Raw genomic sequence first — 24,027 nt, 5'->3', positions numbered from 1 at the left:
GAAGCGACTTAGCAGCAGCAGCAGCAGCAGCAGCATCAATGAGTAAGGCATTGAGACATAACACTCAATGGCTAAGAACTGGGAAAGATTAAGTCTGCCAGGAGCCAGATGCTGAAAGCCCTTGGCTGTTCAGGGCTGAATCAGGCAGATAAACTCGGAGTCTAGTGGGAACACTAACCAGACATCATTACAATACAGCATGACCCAGGCCTGAGATGGGTTTGCAAGTCTTGGCTTAGTTTCTCAACACAAATGTCAATGACCTAATAAAGTGGGAGATTGCTCACTATATTTTCTAAGCTGTGGGCTGAGAAACTGGTAAAATAGCAGTGGAGAAAAACCCTGAGCCCAGGAGCATAGGCGCAGCAGTTTCCCCTAGACGTCCCCACATCTGACTCACTGCAGGTCTTTGCCCAAGTGTCCCGGTTCCCGAGGGACCTCCGAACCGTCTTGTTTGGAAGCGTCACCTCCCACTCTGATTCTCCCTGTCTCTGCCTCCGTGTTATTTTTCTCTGTATCACTTTCAGTAACCCACTTACTGTATATTTCATTCACTCACTTATCATCTCTTTTCCCAACTAGAATGTAAGGGCCACGAAGGCAGGGATTTTCATACATTTGTCTCCTGCTGTATTCCCAGTAATGAAAACATGGGCTAAGTCACTTCAGTCACGTCCGACTCTTTGTGACCCCATGGACTGTAGCCTGCCAGGCTCCTCTGTCCATGGGATTTCCCAGGCAAGAGTACTGGAGTGGGTTGCCATGCCCTCCTCCAGGGGATCTTCCTGACCAGGGATCGAACCTGAGTTTCTTATTTTTTTGCATTGACAGGTGGGTTCTTTACCACTAGCACCACCAAATAACACTTAACTAATAACAGGCATTGAATGAATGCTTGTAGACTCATAGGCATGGTTCCTTGATTAATGTCATATATGGAAGGGAAAAAGGAAATGGCTTATTTCATGGCTTTGAGTTGTGTGGAGGTGAAAAGTGACGAGGTGTGTGAGTGAAGGAAATCCTAGTTAGTGAAAACCACTGACAGCATCAAAGTTATCTTCTTTTCATCTCATAAATAAAATAATAAAAGAAGGAAACCTGCCACCGGGAAGGTAAAGCAGAGCGTAGTTCCATTGCTCCTTTTGGGGACCTCCCTTCAAGTTGATTAAACAGCTAATGAAGATTTTGGCTGTACGGGGGCCCTTCCCAGCACACATCTGCCTAAATAAAGCATCCACGGGTCAGGAGAAGCTTCCTTTCCGTGAAAGATAAATGATCTTCTTCATCTGATTTACAGTCAAGGTTGAGCAAAAGGACACTTAACTAATTTGTATTCAGGATTTCCACTGTATGAAAGACGTTCTCCAGAATTTCCTTCTTGGGTTTAGTATATAATGTATCAATATATTCTTAGCAACAGTCGTTGATAAATAGTAAGTATTCAGTTTTTAGTTGGAAAGAATTATCTGTGTGCTTCTAGAGATCTGCCACCTCTCTGAGGATGCTGGGTTCATTGGAATTCCATAAATGTGTCTACAACAGTGTATTTATATTACTATATCTTAAGGTAACCAATGGGGCTTCCCCGGTGGCTCAGTGGTAAAGAATCCGCCTGCCAATGCAGGAGACCTGGGTTGGATTCCTGGGTGGGGAAAATCCCCTGGAGGAGGAAATGGCAAACCACTCCAGTATGCTCGCCTGGAGAATCCCATGGACAGAGGAGCCTGGCGGGCTACAGTTCATGGGGTCACAAAGAGTCGGACACGACTGAGCGACCAAACCACCACCAGGGTAACTGATTGTATTACAAAGCACTTAGTAGTTACGCCTGTTGGAGAAAGGCTAGCTCATGGCTGCTCTCTTCTACATTCTCCTGAGAAATCTCAACATTTAAAGTAATTACAGTCCAATTTAAAAAAATCTGAACATTGGCTGTGGCTTGGAAAAGGCCCTTTTTGGGTGTTTACTAAAATAAACTGTCTTGTTGGTAGTTGCTCTTATCAGTCTCGTCTTTGCCCTCCCAATGGTCCCCATACCTGCCTCACCACACTTTTTTCCTGGGAAATTTGTCTTTAAGCATAACCCCGCAGGTAAGGACATTTGAGGCACTGCCACTTTTTTGTTTAAAAATAAAAATGACAGAATTTCCTTCAGCTGCACATTACGCATTTCAAAGAAAGGTACGTCAAACCCAGTTCTGGTTGATCTATTTTAGCACGTGTACATATGTGTCAACCTGGTGAGGCTGTTATTTTCTGAATAGCGTTCCTCAGAAGTCGCATTTGTCCAACATGTCTAATTTGCCGCCGACATCTGTCACACTCCACCTTTTATGTCTGTGACACAGAATTTCTAGGATGCATTAAGATGGGCATCAGGTTTTCTAAAACACCGCACAGTCTCTAATCTCTTGTCTCCTCTCTCCACCCTCCCCTCTCTCTTTCTCTTCCTCACAGGGCTGATAGTCTACCTAGGAATGATGGGGGGAGCCTTCGTCCTGGGGGGCCTGGCTGATAAGCTGGGGAGGAAGCGAGTCCTCAGCATCTCCCTGGCCATCAACGCTTCCTTTGCCTCCCTCTCCTCCTTCGTACAGGGATATGGAGCTTTCCTCTTCTGCAGACTCATCTCAGGCATAGGGTATGTAATCACAGAGATTCAGCCGGCCCCTCCTGCCATCCATCCATCCTGGTACCTTGCCTCTGAGTGGTCCTCCAGAAAACCTTGAACTGAATTCTGCTTTTTAATTTCTGGCTGTACCTCACGGCATGCAGTGCCTTATTCCCCAACCAGGAGTTGAACCCATGCCTCCTGCAATGGAAGGCAGAGTCTTAACCACTGGACCACCAGGGAAGTTCTTGGATTCTTGTGTGACTTCCACGATACTGTGTTAAGGTTGAATCTTAGAAAGGGGTTAGGTTGCAAAGTCAGTGTATAAGGTCAAAAGAACCTAACGCTGCCTTAGGCTGGTCTTTGGAATTTACTGGGTTGTTTCACCACTTGGCCCAAGGGCGGGACACAGCAATTGGGTTCCTGGTCTGACTGTTTTTAGTGTCTGACTTGGTTCTTCCTTTCTGGCATTTTCTCTCTGCAGTATTGGGGGTGCTCTGCCCATTGTGTTTGCCTATTTTTCTGAATTCTTGTCCCGGGAGAAGCGAGGAGAGCATCTCAGTTGGCTGGGCATCTTCTGGATGACTGGTGGCATCTATGCATCTGCCATGGCCTGGAGCATCATCCCGCACTACGGTGAGTGCAGAAAGCTTCAAAGGGCCGAGGGGCCTTTGTTCCGAGACACCTGCATCCGAACAGCATTTCCTGTCCTCAGCCTTAATCCCACATTCTCATACACAGTTCCTGAGTACAACCTTGATCTTTCTAAAGAACTTCCAGCACTGGAGACATATTGCTAATCTCAGTACACGTCTGTCTGGAAATAATACAGTCTACCCTCCCTCTTCTCCCCCCTCCTTCTCTCCTTTCCTCTCTTTTATTTGAAGGGATTTTGACTTTCATCTCCAGCCCTCCTCCTCACAGCAAATTAGGCTCTATTCCCTTCTCCAGGGGATCTTCCTGACCTAGAGATCGAACCTGGGTCTCCTGCATTGCAGGTGGATTCTTTATCATCTGAGCCACCCAGGAAGCCCTTTAAGGCAAACTTCATCTCCAGTTCTCCTCCTCACAATGAATTCGGCTCAGTAACTCCTTTTTATAGATGGTGTAGCAGAGGCCAAGAAGTTGGTGACTCGGCCAGATTGATGACTTGGCCTTGGCATGACCTTGAATCCTGACGCCCCCTCCCTCGCAGCGCAGTGCTCTCATGCATTTTCCATTTTACTTCCTGCTGTCCCTCTTTTGGTTGCAGACATGGAGCAGCCCTTACAGACAAGGTCTTGGTTTCAGCTGAGACAATTTTATTATCTTGGTTAATTGTGAAAACTGGATTTTCTGGACAGAGACTTGGCAACATTAACTTTCACTATTGGATTTTATTAAGAGTAAAGTAGGGAGAAGGCAGCAGTTTTGAATTTGATTATGCCTTTGGAGTATTCTGGGTAACGCCATTAACATCCTTCAAAATTATTTTTGGCAAACTACAGATTATGGGTGTAGGCTTTGCCATCATCTAGAATCCTGCAGACCATAGGGAAGAGCAGACAACTGCCCCTGAAGTTAGCCAACACTTCTCCACCCATTCCCCTCCTTGGGGCGTGTGTGTGCGTGTGTGCGTGTGTGTATGTGTGTGCGTTTATTAAAGTACAGTTTGTTTGCAATGTTGTGTTACTTTCAGGTGTACAGGATTGTGTCAGTTACTCTTTTTCAGATTCTTTCCCCATATAGTTTATTACAAAATATAGAGAATGGTTCCTATGCTATATAGTAGGTTCTTGCTGCTGCTGCTGCTGCTGCTGCTGCTGCTGCTGCTAAGTTGCTTCAGTCGTGTTCGACTCTGGGTGACCCCATAGATGGCAGCCCATAAGGCTGTGCCGTCCCTGGGGTTCTCCAGGCAAGAACACTGGAGTGGGTTGCCATTTCCTTCTCCAATGCATGAAAGTGAAAGTGAAAGTGAAGTCCCTCAGTTGTGTCTGACTCTTCGAGACCCCATGGAGATGATGTGGGTTTGATCCCTGGGTGGGGAAAATAGCCTGGAGGAGGGCATAACAACCCACTCCAGTATTCTTGCCTGGAGAATCCTATGGACAGAGGAGCCCGGTGGGCTACAGTCCATAGGGTTGCAAAGAGTCAGACACAACTGAAGCAATTTAGCATGCATGCATGCAGTATTCCATAATATATGTCACGTGTTCTTCATCCGTTCATCTGTCCCACGGACATTTAGGTCCATGTCTTGGCTACTGTAAATGGTGCTGCTATGAACACTGGGGTGCATGTAGCTTTTTGAATTAGAATTTTCTCCAGATAATGCCCAGGAGTGGGATTGCAGGATCATATGGCAATTCTATCTTTAGTTTTTTAGGGAACCTCTCTACTGTTCTCCATAGGAGGATGTACCAGTTTGCATCTCCACCAATAGCATAGGAGGGTTCCTTTGTCTCTTGGCATGCTTGTTTTAAATCGAAACCTCTCTGTTGTCTGTTCTGGGCTAATGGAGGCTTCAGCATTATCTTTTTAAGAAGAAGCAATCTTCTTGGATTGGTGTAGTTAAGGAGATGCTGGGTATATTACCCTGAGAACCTGATCAACCCTGAAATCTTGGTTTGACACCAAAGATATTTTCCCCTCCTTCAAAGCTGGCTGGTCTTTCTGATCTATGGGCAGCTCTGCTCCTCAGTAATCTTCGGGCTCAGGTTCCTCCCAGCCTGTGCTCTCCCCTCTTCAGCATGTAACCTACATGCTGGTTCAGGAAAACAGCATGGGCAGTTGCATGTGGGTGCTTTTGAAGGGCAGGGTAGGAAGTGGATCACATCCTCTTTGCTCACATCCCCTTGGCCCCACATCTGTAATGCGACCACACTCTACGGCAAAGGATGCCGGGCAGTGTAACCTAGCTGTGTGCCCTGAAGCTGGAGGAAATGGGTTTGAGACCATATCCCACTGGATTTTGTATTAGAAACAGAGAAAGAAATATGAACAGAAACAATGAAATAAAGAGTTGACGTTTTCCAGGTAATTCTGTTACCATAGGCAGTTCTCCCTGGAGAAGGGCATGGCAGCCCACACCAGTATTCTTGCCTGCAGAATCTCATGGACAAAGGAGCCTGGCAGGCTACAGTCCATCAGGTCACAGGTGGATACGACTGAAGCGCCTAAACGTGCACACAGGCAGTTTTTCATAATTTTAGATACAAAACTGTATTATTCCCCATATTAGGCTCTGCATTCTACCCTTCCCCTAAAGGCACACTTTAGTTATCCAGGCTGTTGGTTACATGGGTCCAAGGAATTGCTTTTGTCCTTGCTATTAATATAATATCATTTCCCCTGGTCATTGGTCCAAATGTGTTAACAGTAAGAAACTATTTCTACATATAAATTGAATTAGAAAAATTTGCTGGGAGGGGAACAAATAGATTCTGGATAAAAGCTAAGTCAAAATAGCAGGGCTCTGTAATTTGGGACAAGTCACTCTAGCTTGTCCAGGCTTGGTTCCTTCATCTATAAAATGAAGGGAGAAAGAAGCAAAGGGAATTGACTCTAGAGATCTGATCTGTGCCAGCCTTTACAGCCAGCAGTTCTTAGGATGCAAAGAATGTCAAGAAAATTTTGGAGATGATTCTAGTACTTGGGCTGGCTTCCCTCCAAGCTGTATTAGCAATTCTGGCCCTGTTTGCAGACTGCTTGTTCTGTAAGGGGATGGCCCGCACAACCAACCAATGAGCAAAGGTTCTTGGCTTCACTCTGATTGGATCAGCTTAGGTCATATGCTCACCTCAGCCAATCACTAAACTCCAGAGGATGCCAGATACTGAGGGTTCATATACTTCATTCCCCGTCCCTGGCGTTGTGGGTGGGGTCAGTCCCACCCAAACCACAAGTCTGCAACCCAGTGGAGAAGGACTGGAAAGATTTTGTGAGGTGGGTAGCAGCCTTCAGTAGTCACTACAAACTGTGTCATTTTTTCACTTCACTTTACCCACTAACACGTGCCAATGTCTGGGTGTCTGGTTTTTAAAGAAGCAATAAGTTAATTCGGGTTGGGAACTTGTTGATCAGGACTAAATGGGATGCCCATGGCAGAGGGGCCATAAGGCTGCTGGCTGATAACAGGGCTTGTGCTTAAATATCCTACTCCAAATGGACGGGATATTTTCCTATTTGTATGCTTTTGTGAACTGCAAGGAGATCCAACCAGTCAACCCTAAAGGAAATCAGTCCTGAATATTCATTGGAAGGACTGATGCTGAAGCTGAAACTTAAATACTTTGGCTATCTGATGCGAAGAACTGACTCACTGGAAAAGACCCTGATGCTGGGAAGGATTGAAAGCAGGAGGAGAAGTGGGTGACAGAGGATGAGATGGTTGGATGGCATCATGGACTCGATGAACATGAGTTTGGGTAAACTCCGGGAGTTGGTGATGGACAGGGAAGCCTGGCATGCTGCAGTCCATGGGGTCACAAAGAGTCAGACATGACTGAGTGACTGAACTGAACTGAACTGATGCTTGTATGAAATCTGTGGCTTTTACATGCCATTTAAAAATGGCTTCTTGGATGATTAGGCTTGAAGGCTTGAAATGCACATTTACTTGAGGGCAAACCATCCTAGAAATATGGTAGACTAGAATCACAGTGTAACAGGAGTGACTATTTATTTTAAGCCTCATTTTTACCAGGACCAGATGTTTTGTCCACAGTGAACCAGTTATTTGATGATATTTTTTTAATAGGCCTAAGACATTAATCCGCTCACATCGCCCCCACTCAGCAGGGACAAATGCAAGGGTGATCCAGAAAGGAGACGGAATGTTTGTACGTAGCTTGTACAAACCATTTAATTGCGTTTGCTGAAATGAAATGATGTGAGGTCTTGGCACCAGGAATTTGGGTGATGGAGTCATTAAGAAAGAAAATTACAAAGCTCAGAATGTTTTTCTGGGAAGTCATGGGCACAGCCCTGAAAAATGTGGCTATATTATGGAAGATTAATTCCCACTGTAGTCAGCAGCACCAGCTGTTTGTGAGATCCTGATGGAGAAAAAGTAGGGCAAGCTAAAAGATCAGTGAACAAGACAATCCATGTCTCCATATTAGCGGTTGTTCCATATATTTGGAAGTAGTTCGCTATTTAATTTTATTTAATTTAAGGCCCCAAAGATGTGCCTAATGAAGTGCAGTTTACTAAGTCACCGTAAAAACCAGAGAGGCATGAGGGAATAATGGATTTTGGATAATTTGCACATATTATCATTAAGAAAAAAATATCTCTCTGAGGCAGAGTACTCTCTAAACATACCTGTTTCTGTTCTTCTCTTGTTACCCACCTGAGTTGGATGGCTATGTGGTTATTTCTAATTACGCCAGAATGGTTTTTGAACATGAGCTGAGAATGTGTAAATCTTTCTATGGTTTTGTCTTCCTCTTCCAGTTGTCACTCCCAGGAGAAAGGAAAGGCTTTTTAATTAAAATTAAAATAAACAAGCAAACCCCAGTGATATGGGAAGGAGGATGGGCGGTGCATAAAGAGGTTTGATTCCGATTGAGAAGGCTGGATGTATTCTGTGTATTATGTTCTGTGGCCATTGTGTAAAAGTGGCCACAGTCCCGTGTTTTTCCACCTGGGATTCTCTCTGGCCAGTCCTTCACTCTGAAAATAGAGTTAGAAATATCTGCAGAAACAAGAGATATTAGTTAGGAGTCTCTGGCAAGTACAACAAATTGAACTGCAATGGTAAGTAATAGACTTAAGGACATAAACCTCCCACCTCTGGAGTTAGCCATTTAGTGTATTTTTCAAGTAAATGGAATAGAGATTTTACAGCAGAATAATGTTTACCCTTTGAACTTTAGAAATCACTATATTTATTTATAAAGTTAGGTCTTTTTAAGAAATGCTAGTTGGGGGACTTCCCCGGCCGTCTAGTGGTTAAGACTGCCTTCCAATACACGGGGTGCAGGTTTAATCCTTGGTTGGGTAGCGAAGATCCCACATGCCTTGAGGCCAAAAAATCCAAAACATAAACAACAAAATTCTGATAAAGAATCCACGGACAGTGCATGAGACCCCAATTTGATTCCTGGGTTGGGAAGGTCCCCTGGAGAAGGAATAGCCTTCTCCCTGCAGTATTCATGGGCTTCCCTGGTGGCTCAAATGGTAAAGAATCCGCCTGCAATGGGGGAGCCCTGGGTTTGATCCCTGGGTTGGGAAGATCCCCTGGAGGAGCACATGGCAATCCACTGCAGTGGATTCTTGCCTGGGGAATCCCATGGACAGAAGAACCTGGCAGGCTAAGTTCACGGGGTCGCAGAGTTGGACACAACAGAGTGACTAAGCACAGCACAAACAACAGAAGAAATATTGTAACAAGTTCAATAAAGACTTTAAGAATGGTCCCCATAAAAAAAAAAAGAACCTTAAAAACAAGACCAAAACCAGAAATGCGCTTGGAATTGTCTTCAGAGGTTGTTTTGAATGGCATGAAAGAAAAAGAAAACAGTTCTTTTGCTGATCTTTGCTGATATTCACCCGTTTTACTCACCATCTTTGGCACTAAATGTCATGTAACTATTTCTAAACAAATCAAAGCTACCCTCAAAGCAGGTGAGTTATTATTGATTGCTGGGGAGTTTTCACACACAGTGACTCTGTGGAGGTAACATTAGCTGCATTCTACAGCTGTGAAAACTCACCAACATAACAATAACGATGTGAGAAAGCCAGGATTTGAACTCTGACCTATGTGACTGCAGAAATCCAGGCACTTTCCACTGTGTCATTGTTCCCTGAAAGAGGGAAATTTGCTACTTATAAAGATGTTTGAAATAACGTTTTGTAGATTCTAAAGGCAATTTCCAAAAATGAGTTTTAGGAATACTTTGAATATTATGAAAGCTGAGTTGGAGCTAGTCACCTCTCTGTTTCAATGATTATGAATTCATTTGAATATATAGAAGCTCAGTTTCTTAAAAAAAAAAAATTAGCGTTATGACTGACAGTGGTTTTCAAACTGTTGTCCTAAGCCCTGTGCTTTGGAATCACCCAGAGCTGGCATTGCTCTTTGACGTGGGTGAGAGTAATCCCCCATCAAAACCCTAGGTCACATAAGGCCCTGCTCTGGCTTTCCTTTGTCTTCTCTGATGGCTCAGATGGTGAAGAATCTGCATGCAATGCAGGAGATGCAGGTTTGATCCCTGGGTTGGGAGGATACCCTGGAGAGGGGCATGGCAACCCACCTCAGTATTCTTACCTGGAGAATCCCACGGACAGAGGAGCCTGGCAGGCTACAGTCCATAGGGTTGCAAAGAGTCAGACAGGACCAAGGGACTAACACTTTCACTTTCTTGAAGGTTGCTCTAAGACCAAGTGTCAGAGACACTCTGACTGCTTGATTTTCAATTGGAGTAGAGTTGCTTTACAATGTTGTGTTAGTTTCTGCTGTGCAATGAAGTGAATCAGCCGTACGTATACACATGTCCCCTCCTTCTTGAGCCTCCCTCCCACCACCACCCCGTCCCACCCCGTCCCCCCCTCTAGGTCATCACAGGGCACTGAGCTGAGCTCCCTGTGCTATACAGAAGCTTCCTACTAGTTATCTATTTCTGCAGATGGTGACTGCAGCCATGAAACTAAAAGACGCTTACTCCTTGGAAGGAAAGTTATGACCAACATAGATAGATAGCATATTATGTTGTCACAGTTATGCCATATTATGTCATAGTTATGACCAACATAGACAGCATATTAAAAAGCAGAGACATTACTTTGCCAACAAAGGTCCGTCTAGTCAAGGCTATGGTTTTTCTAGTGGTCATGTATGGATGTGAGAGTTGGACTATGAAGAAAGCTGAGCGCCAAAGAATTGATGCTTTTGAACTGTGGTGTTGGAGAAGACTCTTGAGAGTCCCTTGGACTGCAAGGAGATCCAACCAGTCCATTCTAAAGGAAATCAGACCTGAATGTTCATTGGAAGGACTGATATTGAAGCTGAAATTCTGATAATTTGGCCACCTGATGGGAAGAGCTGACTCATTTGAAAACAGCCCAATTCTGGGAAAGATTGAAGGCAAGAGGAGAAGGGGATGACAGAGGATGAGATGGTTGGATGGCATTACTGACTCGATGGACATGAGTTTAGGTGAATTCTGGGAGTTGTTGATGGGGTCACAGAGAGTCGGCCACGACTGAGCCACTGAACTGAACTGAGCGTATATATGTCCGTGCTCCTCTCCCAGTTCATCCACCCTCCCCTTCCCCTCTGTGCCACATGTCTGTCTTCTGTGTCTGTGTCTCTTTCAGCCCTGTGAACAGGCTCATTTGTACCATATTTCTAGATTGCACAAATAGGCATTAATATATGATATCTGCTTTTCTCTTTTCTGACTTACTTCACTTGGTATGATGGACTCTAGGCCCATCAATATCAATACAAATGACCCAGTTTCGTCCCTTTTTACAGCTGAGTAGTGTTCCACTATGAACAGATAGTACATCTTTATGCATTCATTCGTCTACAGACATTGCACTGCCTCCATGTCCTGGCTGTTGTAACTAGTGCTGTGTGTCTGCTTCTTCACAGGCTGGGGCTTCAGCATGGGCAGCAACTACCACTTCCACAGCTGGAGAGTGTTTGTCATCGTCTGCGCTCTGCCCTGCACCGTGTCCATGGTGGCCCTGAAGTTCCTGCCAGAGAGCCCGAGGTTTCTGCTGGAGGTGAGTCAGTGCCCCACCCCATGTGAGGCCTGCTCTCCTAGCCCCTTGGTCCCAGGTCGGCTTTGACCTGGCCTGTCATTAAACCCGTCATGATGGTGGTCTGCCCAGGGTGCAAGGACTGCCAGAGCTGGAGGGAGCCGAGCTCACAGAGTGCAGATCAGCGGCACTGCTTCCCGAGTCTGGGTGGAGCTGGAGGGCACCCTCTTGAAGATGCTTCTGGTACCCATGCTCCCCAGAGGTCCTGTTGACCTTCGGAGCTGCATGAGCAGGACTTCCCTGGCAGTCCAGTGGTCCTCCCCAACGTGCTGCCACTGCAGGAGGCACTGGTTCAATCCCTGGGCAGGGAACTAACGTCCACACGCTGTGAGGCAGAAAACAAAACAAAACAAAACAAAACAAGAAGTGCCCAAAACAAAACAAAAAGCTGCATGGAGTTTCTTCCATGTTACAGCAGTGAACTGGGTTGTCGATCTTTCTCTGCTCCCCAGCCCTGCAGGACTCTTGCCTCTGCAGGACCTCTCTCCTCCAGAAGGCTGCTCCCACAGTCCTGTGAGGTTTCCAGCTGGATGGTGGTGGTGGTGGGGGCTCTCCTGCTTGCAGTGGTCAGACGGGTCGGGCTGGTGGAGGGGCGATAGGACTCCAAGGCTCTTACAGCCCGAGTTCTCAGAGTCCACTCACAAGCTTCCTTCTAACTTTCTGCAGACTTTCTTGTTGAATGTTTTCTTTCATCCCATTGGTCAGGGGCAGATGCAGCAAAAAGTTTTTGTTTTTTTTTAATCCAAGCTTATTTCAGAAGCTTTGATGTGTATTAGCTCTCTAGGACTGCTGTAACAAAGGAACACAAACTGAGTGTCTCAGAGTTACAGAAATTTGTTGTCTCCCAGATGTGTTGGCTAAAAGTGCCAAAAGTGTTTGCAGGGCCACACTCCCTCAGAAGTCCTTGGGCAGAGGTCCCCAGCCTCTGGAACCTGGTGCCTGATGATCTGAGGTGGAGCTGATGTAGTGATAATAGAAGTAAAGTGCATAATACATGAAGTGTACTTGAATCCTCCCAAAACCATCCTCTGCATCCTGGTCCATGTAGAAATTGTTTTCCATGACGCAGGTGCCTGGTGCCAAAATGGTTGGGGGCCACTGCCATAGGGCAACCTTCACTTTGCCTCTTCCAGGTTCTGGGTGGGTTGCTTACATTTGGGGTGGTCCTTGGCTTGCAGCTCTTTCACTCCAATCTGTCTTTGTCACCACAAAGTATTCTCTCTGAGTGCCTCTAGGTCTTCACTTGGGCTGCTTCTTGTAAGGGCACCAATCATGTTGGATTAGGGGCCCATCCTACCCCAGGATGACCTCATCTTAATTACATCTGCAGCAACCCTACTTCCAAATAAAGTCACCTTCTGGGGGCACTGAGGGCTAGAACTTTAACATATCGAAGTGGCGTGGGGGACACAATTGAACCTGTTATGTGTTGGGTCTTGGCTTTAATTGTCCAGAGAGGATCATGGCTCCCACCTGCAGTCTATTCAACCTTAAAACTACAAGTAGTTACTCACAGCCTATGACGATAATAATACCCAGTATTTACACCTTGAAGGCACAGCCTGGTTAGCCTCCCAGGATGGGCTGCAACAGAAGCTTGTGTTGGTTTTTCACAAGCCGCAGATTGTAACGCATCCATGGCCAGTGGCCTAAGACGTGGGCATCAGCACCCTGTTGTCTCTGTTGGGTTTTCCACCTCTAATTAGCAAAGGATTGTTCATGTCTCTCTTCTTGGTTTTACCAGATGGGCAAACACGACGAAGCCTGGATGATTCTCAAGCACGTGCACGACACCAACATGAGGGCCAAGGGGGCCCCAGAGAAGGTGTTCACGGTGAGTGCGTGGTCACCTGTGCCAGCCGGAGGGGGCCTCTCCTCTTCACTGTTTTGGTTTGCTAAAAAATAATTTTACTGCATAAGCACATCATGGAAAATTTGTCAAAAAGGAAATAAAGCCCCTGATATTCTGCATCATATTACTTCATCATAATTATTTTTTGTATTTTGATGGACTCCTTCTTAGTACCACTAATTGCTCAAAAATAGCAAAGGAAAAAACTAGCTGTATTCATATAGAGATAGCCAGATGTACCCATATTTACATATAAATATAAATTATTTAAGAGCACTCATAGACATTCTACATGTGTCTAATAGTATTCAGAATCATCCTTTTTTAAAAAAATATTTATTTTAATTGGAGGCTAATTACAATATTGTGGTGGTTTTGCCATACACGGACATGAGTCCGCCATGGGTGTACATGTGTCCCCCATCCTGAACCCCACTCCCACGTCCCTCCCCACCCCGTCCCTCTGGTTTGTCCCAGTGTACTGGCTTTGAGGGCTCTGTTTCATGCATTGAACTTGGACTGGTCATCTATTTCACATACACATGTTTCAGTGTATTCTCTCAAATCATCCCACCCTTGCTTTCTCCCACAGAGTCCAAAAGTCTGTTCTTTACATCTGTGTCCCTTTCCCTGTCTTGCATATAGGGTCATTGTTACCATCTTTCTAAATTCCATGCATTAACATACTGTATTGGTGTTTTTCTTTCTGATTCACTTCACTCTGTATAATAGGCTCCGATTTCATCCGCCTCATCAGAACTGACTCAAATACATTCTTTTTTATAGCTGAGTAATACTCCATTGTGTATATGTACCACAACTTTCTTGTCTATTCGTCTGCTGATGGACATCTAGGTTGCTTCCATGTCTTGGCTATTGTAAATGGTGCTGCAATGAACTTTGGGGTACACGTGTCTCTTTCAATTCTGGTTTCCTCGGTGTGTATGCCCAGTAGTGGGATTGCTGGGTCATATGGCAGTTCTGTTTCCAGTTTTTTAAGAAATCTCCACACTGTTCTCTATAGGCCTGCCAGTTTGCATTCCCACCAACACTGTAAGAGGGTTCCCTTTTCTCCACACCCTCTCCAGTATTTATTGTTTGTAGACTTTTTGATGGCAGCCATTCTGACCAGCATGAGGTGGTATCTCATCGTGGTTTTGATTTGCATTTCTCTGATAATGAGTGATGTTGAGCATCTTTTCATGTGTTTATTAACCATCTGTATGTCTTCTTTGGAGAAATGTCTGTAGTTCTTTGGCCCATTTTTTGATTGGGTTGTTTATTTTTCTGGTATGGAGCTGCATGAGCTGCTTGTATATTTTGGAGGTTAATTCTTTATCAGTTGTTTCATTTGCTATTATTTTCTCCCATTCTGAACGCTACCTTTTCACCTTGCTTATAGTTTCCTTCATTGTGCAAAAGCTTTTAAGTTTAATTAGGCCCTGTTTATTTTTGCTTTTATTTCCATTACTCTGGGAGGTGGGTCATAGAGGATCTTGCTGTGATTTATGTCAGAGAGTGTTCTGCCTGTGCTTTCCTCTAGAAGTTTTATAGTATAACATTTAGCTTAAAATTTTCCTATACATGTGTATGTGTTAATCATTCAGTTGTGCCCAACTCTGTGCGACTTCATGGACTGAAGGGTCACGGAGGATCGACCTCTCAGAGTACAGGGTCTCCTCCTTCCTTCTCCCCACCCCCGTCGTCTTTTCTCCTTCTTTAGTCCCCTCCCCTCCCCTGTCCTCTCTGTGGAATAAAACACATCTTTCTCCTTTACTCATGCAAAGAAGCTTATGTCTTTTGAGTTTGAGCCCATTTCCCAAGGATTTTCCCACATGTGAAGCAGTTTATTAGCGTGCGGTATCTGTCCCACAATAGCCCTGAACCCTCCTGAGAGGAGTCTTTGCGTAGATCACTGTGCACTTCATTTGTACATCTGTCCCTGTAACTATGAATCTCCCTGACCTTCCACCTCTGTCTTGCCCTGCTTATCCCACACAGGACCTTACACAGGGTGGTCTTCCCCAGGTTACCTCTGGAAGGATCACTTCTAAACTAACCACAGATTGATACTTTGTATAAAATAGATAACTAATGAACACCTGCTGTAGAGCACAGGGAGGGCTACCTAATGCACTGTGGAGACTTGAGTGGGAAGGAAGTCCAAAACAGAGGGGATATATGTGTATGTGTGGCTTCCCAGGAGGTGCTAGTGGTGAAGAATCCGCCTGCAGTGCCGGAGCTGCAGAAGGCTTGGGTTTGATCCCTGGGTCGGGAAGATCCCCTGGTGGAGGGCATGGGAAACCACTCTAGTATTCTTGCCCAGAGAGTCCCATGGGCAGAGGAGCCTGGTGGGCTACAGTCCATAGGGTTGCAGCGTCAGACATGACTGAAGGGACTTTGCATGCATGTGACTGATTCATTTTGTTTTATAGTAGAAACTAATACAACATTATAAATAAACTATTCTCCAATAAAAATTAAATAAAATAAACCAACCACAAGGTTGCCTGCCTGGGACCCCTTTTTAGACAAGTGGTCTGACTTTCTCTTTTAACAACCCATTCTAACATAAACAGCTTACTTTTAAGAAATGAGATCTTTCTTGGCCTGAAAATCAATCAAAACTCCAAATTTCAAAGGTGAAACTGAGCCCTTACTTCAGGACCAGAATTCCTCACTTCAGGAAGGGTGTGCATGCCCCAGAAGAAAGCTCAGGCAGGAATCAGTGAGCAGAGGGCTCTGGGACCCGGAATTTTGTCTTTCTCCAACATGCATGCCAGTCACCAAGTCCTTGGGCATAAACTCCGTTTTTAGTAGTTTTCACCCCTCCACAGGAAAAGGGAATTAGAAAGGTTATGGACTCAGTATTTCCGTAACTGATGCCAAAAGCTCAGCCTCTCTGTACACAGGTGCCGAATTGAATCTCAGAGACAGTTTTGGGTGAAGTAGAAATGAATAGCTTTATTGCTTTGTCAGGAAAGGGGGGCCACAGCACGCCAATGCCCTCAGAAATGTGTGTCCCAACTTGGGGAAGATAGTAAGAAGTTTCATAGTAATTGCTCAAAGAGGGTGTGATCAGCTCCTGGACGTTCTTCTGATGGGTGATGGGTTGGTCAGCATCATCAACCTTCAGGTCCAACTAGTCTGGGGTCTACATGCTGTGGGCAGCATATCATCATTAATAGTTAACTTCTCTTACCTGGAGGAGATTTCAGGATCTGTAAAACAGCTCAAAGACATTACGTGTATCCACTGATGTGGAAACAGGACCTTGCTCCAAGGCCGCACTATTGTTTCTCCCTGATCTCTCAGCCCTTCCCTAATTAACGACTGCTTGGAACTGCCCATTGGAAGTCAGGGAAGCTCATGGAGGCTGAATGAAGGCTCTTTCCTGTAACCAAAGAAATGGGGGACACAGAAAGGCCTTATGCCCAGGAGCCCCACAGGGTCCTGCATGGTATCATGCTGACTTGATGATCATATTAATTATGTAGAAACGGATAACTGGATGGGGCAGGGAAAAAAGGAAAAAACAAATGACTGGAAAGTGTTACTAACCTCAGACCGCTGGGCTGTGGCTGGAGTCGGGAGTGAATACTCAGCCCCACTGGCTGGGGTCGCCTGCTCTGCTCCTGTGTGCTCCGCTCCGTGGATGTATCACAGTGAATGTACTCAGTGGCCTTGAGGAAGAGCGTCGGGCAGGCTGGATTCAGTGCCCATGGGAAGCCCTGGGTGTGGCCCTCCTCAGTGCCTTTGAGCTGATGGGGTTCAGGATATAACAGCCCCAGATTATGGCACCTCAGCGTATTGTATCTCATAAGCTGAAGGAGCTGGAGAGAACAGCAGAAGCAGAAAGGTTACTCTGACCTCCCCTTGCTCCCCCTTCTTCCCTGAAACAGGCCATAAATCTCCCACGTGTAAGATGCTTTCCCTGAACCAGGAGGAAAGAAGACGTTGTTCTCAAGAGCTATGGCTGTTGTTCCTCAGACTAAGAAGGCTATATAAACAAACCCTGTTAAACAAACCCTTATCATCCTAATTACTTCTTCACCATTATTCACCCAAATCCCTTTGTTTTGTCTGTTCTTCACAAATTTATTGTTTCTAAGGCTTCCCTGGTGGCTCAGATAGTAAAGAATCCGCCTGCAATGCAGGAGACCTGGGTTCCATCCCTGAGTCAGGAAGATCTCCTGGAGAAGAGAATGGCAACCCACTCCAGTATTCTTGCCTGGAGAATTCCATGGACAGAGGAGCCTAGTGGCTTATTGTCCATAGGGTCACAAAGAGTTGGACATGACTGAGCAAGTAACACACACACACACACACACACACACACACACACACACACAGTATAAAAGCTTCCTGCACTGGTCACTTCTTTGGGACTTCATTCTCTTGTGAAGGCTCCCACAGATACGTAAAAATTTAGTAAAATGTGGGTGCTTTACTTCTGTTAATCTTTATCAGCTGTGTTGTCTCAGTTGCAGCACTCTGAATCTTTTAGGTGAGGAATTTAGATCCATGACTGGGGATTGAATCCAGGCCCCCTGCATTGTGAGCACAGAGTCTTAGCCACTGAACCACCAGGGAAGTCCTTACTCCTGTTAAATCTGTCTTTGCCAGTTTAGCTTCCAGACCCAGTCAGGGAGTCTAGGACAGTAGAGGAGAACTTATTCCTCCCCTACAGGGCCCTGGCTTTACCTCTGTCTCCAGCCCTGTTTGCTGCCTCACAAGCTTCTGAAATGTCCCCCTGGCAGGTGTCCCTAGGATACCTTTGCGAAGGAGAGGTGTTGAAACATTCCCTTGAGAACTGGTGTTCTGCAGGGCTGGGGCAAACACAGATCATATTATAGTTTAGACCAAAGCAAAGCCAAACATCCTAGTTAATTGTAAATTAGAGTAATTGTGCTTGCAGCTGTCAACACATCCACTCCCAGATCCCTAAGGAATAGGGTGTTATTTTCCCCAAGAGGAAAGCAAAGACAAAATTTGCATTTTTTTGATAGTACCACAAGGCATGTGGGATCTTAGTTCCTCGACCAGGGATGGAATCCAACAGAACCCACTGCAGTAGAAGCATGGAGTATTAACTACCGGACCGCCAGGGAGGTCCCACTGAATGTGAATCGTAACGTGTTTCCTGATTTGGGGTCAGCTTTCCCCTGGTGGCTCAGATGGTAAAGAATCCACCTGCAATGCAGGAGACCTGGGTTCAGTCTCTGCATGGGGAAGATCCCCTAGAGAAGGGAACAGCAACCCACTTAAGTAGTCTTGCCTGGAGAATTCCAGGGACAGAAGAGTCTGGTGATTACAGTCCATGGGGTCGCAAAGAGTCAGACATGACCGAGCAACTGACACTTTTTTAACACTTCCACTCAGCCCCTTTTGGCTTCAGCTGTGTTCTTGGCCCTCCTGGGTTATCTAATAACAGGAAGATCAGCTCCAGCCAAGAGTCCCATGATGCAGGCCATCTGGGTTCCCTCTCCTGTGTCCCTGTCTGGACCAGGCAGTAGTGCGATTGCAAAGGCCACACACCCGGGAGTGGCAGGGCCAGCTCAGGAGGCTCTGCTGTGCTTATATACCTGCAGTTTTAGGAAGAGCACCTGTGCTTTTACTAGGTTCTCAGAGGGGTATCCAGCCCAGGCAAGAGTTAAGAACCGCTGTGTTCAAGCTTTAGAAAAATGAAGCCGTGCCATCCGGGGCTTGGTGCTGGGGAATTAAAGAACCACTTGTTTCTATTTCAGTGACTGTATTTTCCTGTGTAATATTAAGCCTCACTTCTCTCTCTCTTCCTTTGTCTCTTTACATCCTTAGTCCCTTGGTTGAAGTAAGAATGGGAGATGCTCTTATGACTAAAGCCTTTTCTCCCCAGAAGAAAGATTTGTTGGAAGAGGTGCTAGAAACTGTTTTTGAATTTTTTGAGTAGGCTCTTCCATTTTCTTCTGATTTGGTCTGCGAGCACAGACCTTGATAACTTGGCTAAGAGTCTGTATGGTCAGAAATCTCCTTAACGTGATTGTTAGTCACAGAATTCAGTGGTTGTCTTAAACACTGATTAAACTGAAAATCACTGTCTTAATGAGTCAGGACTGCTCCTTGGAGCTACCTGCTGACATTGGACAAATGGACACTTTTCCAGGGTACTTGTGTTGCTGAGTCAAAGCTTGGTCTGTTCACCACACAACAGGCCGATAAATTGGGAGAGGAGGTGTTGAGACAAGGAAGAGAGACTTTATTTGGAAAGTTGGGTGTCCAAGAAGGTGGTGGACTACCATCTTATAGGGTTCTGGGTGCTAGTTTCTTTTATAGAATAGAGACAGGGAGGAGATGAGGAAGTAAAGTAAAAAGACCATAAATCTTGCAAAATATCTCCTGGCTTGGCCAGCCTTGGGGAGGGGATGTGTTCATTTCTTCTTCCCTGCAGCCATTCACAGGTGGGCAGGGTTGGCATGTTTCCCTGTGAGCTGAACAAAGACACTTTAGTTTAAAGTCAGTAGAGGGGTGGGCTTTCCAGCTGGCTCTTGGTGAAGAATCCACCTACCAATGCAGGAGGTGAAAGAGGCGAAGTTTCCATCCCTAGGTCATGAAGATCCCCTGGCAACCACTCCGGTATTCTTGTCTGGAGAATTCCATGGACAGAGGAGCCTGGTCAGCTACAGTCCATAGGGTCACAAAGAGTTGGACATGACTGAAGCAACTTAGTATGCGCGTAGAGGGGCAGAGTTCCCCAGGCAGGGAAAGCTTACAGCTGTAGACAGCATCCTTTTAGAAACAAAAGCCACAGAAAGCAAAGGTTAAAGAAACATATCCAACATGAAGTCAGATTCTGTTCTTCCCTGTTACACACAGCCTTATTCCCATTCCCTATCTCTTTGATTTCCAACAGGAAAACCAGGGGTAGCAAGGAAGACCTAATGTCTCTTTTTTAAAAGTGAAGTAAAAAGTTGCTCAGTCGTGTCCGACTTTTGTGACCCCATGCATGTAGCCTAGCAGGTTCCTGTGTCCATGGGATTTTCCAGACAAGAGGACTGGAGTGGGTTGCCATTTTCTTCTCCAGGGGATCTTCCTGATCCAGGGATGGAACCCAGGCCTCCCACATTGTAGGCACGCTTTACCATCTGAGCCACCAGAGAAGTCCCTTTAAAAAAAATTGAGGTATAATTGGCATGTAACATTGTATTAGTTTCAGGAGTTCTGTATAATGATTCGATATTTGTATACATTGCAAAATGATCACCACAATAAGTCTCCTTACCATCTGTCACCACACAGTTACAAAATGTTTTTTCTTGTGTTGAGGACTCAAGATTTACTTTCTTAGCAACTTTCAAGTAATGAATATAGAATATTATTAACTATTATCAAACCAGTCCATCCTAAAGGAAATCAGTCCTGAATATTCACTGGAGAAGGCGATGGCACCCCATTCCAGTACGCTTGCCTGGAAAATCCCATGCACGGTGGAGCCTGGTAGGCTGCAGTCCATGGGGTCGCTCAGAGTCAGATACGACTGAGCGACTTCACTTTCACTTTTCACTTTCATGCATTGGAGAAGGAAATGGCAACCCATTCCAGTGTTCTTGCCTGGAGAATCCCAGGGACGGGGGAGCCTGGTGGGCTGCTGTCTGTGGGGTCGCACAGAGTCAGACACGACTGAAGCGACTTAGCAGCAGCAGCAGCAGCATTCATTGGAAGGACTGATGCTGAAGCTAAAACTCCTATACTTTGGCCACCTGATGCAAAGAACTGACTCATTGGAAAAGACCCTGATGCTGGGAAAGATTGAGATGGGGAGGAGAAGGGGGCAACAGAGGATGAGATGGTTTGGATGGCATCACTGACTTAATGGACATGAGTTTGAATAAACTCCAGGAGTTGGTGATGGACAGGGAGGCCTGGCGTGCTGCAGTCCCTGGGGTCGCAGAGTCGGACACGACTGAGCGACTGAACTGAACTGAACTGAACTGTTTTCACCATGCTCTACATTACATCCCAGGACTTATTTTATAGCTGCAAGTTTGTACCTTTCGATCCCTTTCTCCTGTTTTGTCCAACCCTCCCACACCCCTCCCCTCTGGAAACCACCGATCTGTTCTTGTATCTATGAGCTTGGTTTTCTGTTTTTGTTTGGTTTGGTTGATTCCCCAAATATAAGTGGGATCATGCAGTACTTGTCTTTCTCCATCTGATTTATTTCACTTGCCATGATGTCCTCAAGGCCCACCCACGTTGTTGCAAATGGCAAGATTTCCTATTTTATGGTTGGTTAGTATTCCTGTGTGTGTGTGTGTGTGTGTGTGTGTGTGTGTGTATCACATCTTTATCCTTTCACTTATCAATGGCCACTTGGGTTGTTTCCATATCTTCACCTTTATAATAATACTGCAGTGAAGATGGGAGTACTGATATCTTTTTGATTTAGTGTTTCCATTTCCTTCAGATAAACATCCAGAAGTGGAATTCATAGATCATATGGTCGTTCTATTTTTAATTTTGGAGGGAACCTCCATACTATTTCGCATAGTAGCCTCAGCAATTTACATCCCCACCAACAATGCAGAAGGGTATCCTTTTCCCCACATCTTAATGGACACGTGTTATTTTTTGTCTTTTTGGTAATAACTATTTTAGCAGGTATGAGGCGATATCTCAGTGTGGTTTTAGTTTGCATTTCCCTGATGATTAGTGATGCTTAGCATTTTTTTCACCTGCCTCTTGGCCATCTCTATGTCTTCTTTGGAGAACTGTCTATTCAGATCCTCTGTCCATTTTTAAACTGGATTTTTTTTTTTTTTTTTGCTGGGAGTTGCATGGGTTCTTGATATATTTTGAATATTAGTCCCTTGTCAAATTTATGATTTTCAAATATTTTCTCCCATTCAGTAGGTTGTCTTTTCATTTTGTTGGTGATTTCTTTTGCTGTGCAGAAGGAGGACTTAATGTCTTTTATTCTGCTGTGTTTAAAAAATGTCTTACACAGGGCTTCCCTGGTGGCTCAGTGGCAAGGAATCCACCTGCCAATGCAGGAGACATGGCTTTGATCCCTGATCCAAGAAGATCCCACATATTGTGGAGCAGCTAAGGCCATGTGCCACACTATTGAGCCTATGCTTTAGAGTCCAGAAGCTGCAACTACTGAAGCCTCATGCTCTAGAGTCTGTGCTCCACAACAATAGAAGCCACCACAATGAGAGACCCACAGACCGCAACCAGGGAGTAGCCCCGACCTGCCACAGCTGGAGAACGTGTAGCAACGAAGACCCAGCACAGCAAAAAAAAAAATAATAATTAAAAAAGTCTTCCAGAGCAAGCTTTCTTTCCTAACACACACACACACACACACACACACACACACTGTTGTGTATGCAGGCTCTAGACTTCTCTGATGTTAATGCCCATTAAGGATAGACTTGTGAATTTTAAGGTGCAGTCAACTCTATTATGGGCAAGTAATATATAGACAGGACCTCAGTGTATTTCCCAAAGCCATAACTGAGTGAAAAAAACTCTGAATCATTTGTCTGCAGTGGGACATATCTACCTGAGAAAGATCGCTAAGAGATGCTGTGTATAATTTTGGTTAAGAATTACTGAACTAGAGGGTCACCAAAAGCTCCTCTAGCCCTAAGGAAGTTAATAAAGTCAGTTACAGTCAACTAAAAATCGAAAAGTCAAAGTAAGGTTGAGATTCTCTAGCCCGTCTTTGCTTCACAGGTTTCCAACATTAAAACTCCCAAGCAAATGGATGAGTTCATTGAGATCCAGAGTTCAACAGGAACTTGGTATCAACGCTGGTTGGTCAGATTCAAGACCACTTTCAAGCAGGTATGTTTGGAGACCTGGGGTGGGTGAGAGGGAGGCTCTGTGGTGAGTTGTAATGACAGTGGATGAGGAATAGTGATTCTGAACACGCCTGTCAACCCAGGGCACAGTGATGGGCAGGAAGCAACAGCTGGGTCCTAGCCCACACCGACCTCCAACTTCTGTGAGCCCTGAACCACAAAGTGTCTAATCCTTAATTTCTTTTCTTTGCTCTTCTTTCCAAAGGCAGAGATTTTGAATGTAGACACAATGTCTAGTCTGAGAAAGCATCGTTTTTTCTAGCACCTTCTTCTTCTTCTTTTGGTCTGAGAGTTATGTTTTATTCAGTGGGAATTTTTAGGACTTCAAGCCCAGGAGGTAGCAGCTCAAGTAACTCTGAGAGAACTATCCAAGGAGGCGAGGATGGTGGAAGCCAGATATATAGGAGTTTTGCAACAAAGGGCAGGTAGTCTGACCATCAAAAGTTTATTGTTAATGAAAGGAAACTAGATATGTCACGTTAAAGAATTTAGTGTTTTTCCATGCCTGGGAAGATGCAAAAGTCTGGGCTCACTGAAATTATTCCTTTTATATGCACCTCAGCTATCTGGGGAATGTCCTTCCTGTGTTTTCATATCCTGAGTTTCCTCAGGGCTCACCATGGGGAGAGGCTGCAGTCTGGTGGCTGCTAAAAGGCAGGTATTGTTTTCCCTTCTGAGTTCCCTCAGGGTTCACCAGCTCGCCTTCTGGTGATGGCTGAAGTCAATGATGAAGGTGACATCCTCTGTTTACCAGTATGACAGGCAGCAATCCACTTATCAGTTCCTCCTCTTGGCCCAAAATTCAATCCATATTTGGGAGACATTTCAGGATTAATTTTTGTCCCACAGTGCTGGGAGTCTTATCTTAGACCAGGTGAAAATTCTTGCTGATATGCCACTCCAATGGCACTTTCTTTTTAAATAAACTGTAGGAAGGAGGGAGGGAGTGAAAGAAAGGACCTCTTTAAG

The 24,027-nt window shown here is 45.2% G+C and overlaps 1 protein-coding gene across 5 annotated transcripts in view; it reads left to right on the top strand.

Annotated features, from left to right (window-relative positions):
- SV2B (synaptic vesicle glycoprotein 2B) overlaps window positions 1-24,027 on the top strand; it is a 258,548-nt gene that overhangs the window by 191,657 nt on the left and 42,864 nt on the right. For 4 of the 5 annotated variants that reach the window (XM_061394311.1, XM_061394308.1, XM_061394310.1 and 1 more), the window contains exons 3-7: window positions 2,457-2,637; window positions 3,092-3,243; window positions 11,192-11,325; window positions 13,106-13,195; window positions 22,931-23,041. In XM_061394311.1, the coding sequence (XP_061250295.1) occupies window positions 2,457-2,637; window positions 3,092-3,243; window positions 11,192-11,325; window positions 13,106-13,195; window positions 22,931-23,041 (668 nt within the window). The remainder of the gene's footprint in view (window positions 1-2,456; window positions 2,638-3,091; window positions 3,244-11,191; window positions 11,326-13,105; window positions 13,196-22,930; window positions 23,042-24,027) is intronic. The other variant, XM_061394313.1, reaches the window with a different exon arrangement.

The sequence above is a fragment of the Bos javanicus genome, chromosome 21 (assembly GCF_032452875.1).
Source record: "Bos javanicus breed banteng chromosome 21, ARS-OSU_banteng_1.0, whole genome shotgun sequence".
In the NCBI taxonomy this organism is placed as follows: Eukaryota; Metazoa; Chordata; class Mammalia; order Artiodactyla; family Bovidae; genus Bos; species Bos javanicus.
This window is presented reverse-complemented; position numbering and strand designations above follow the sequence as displayed.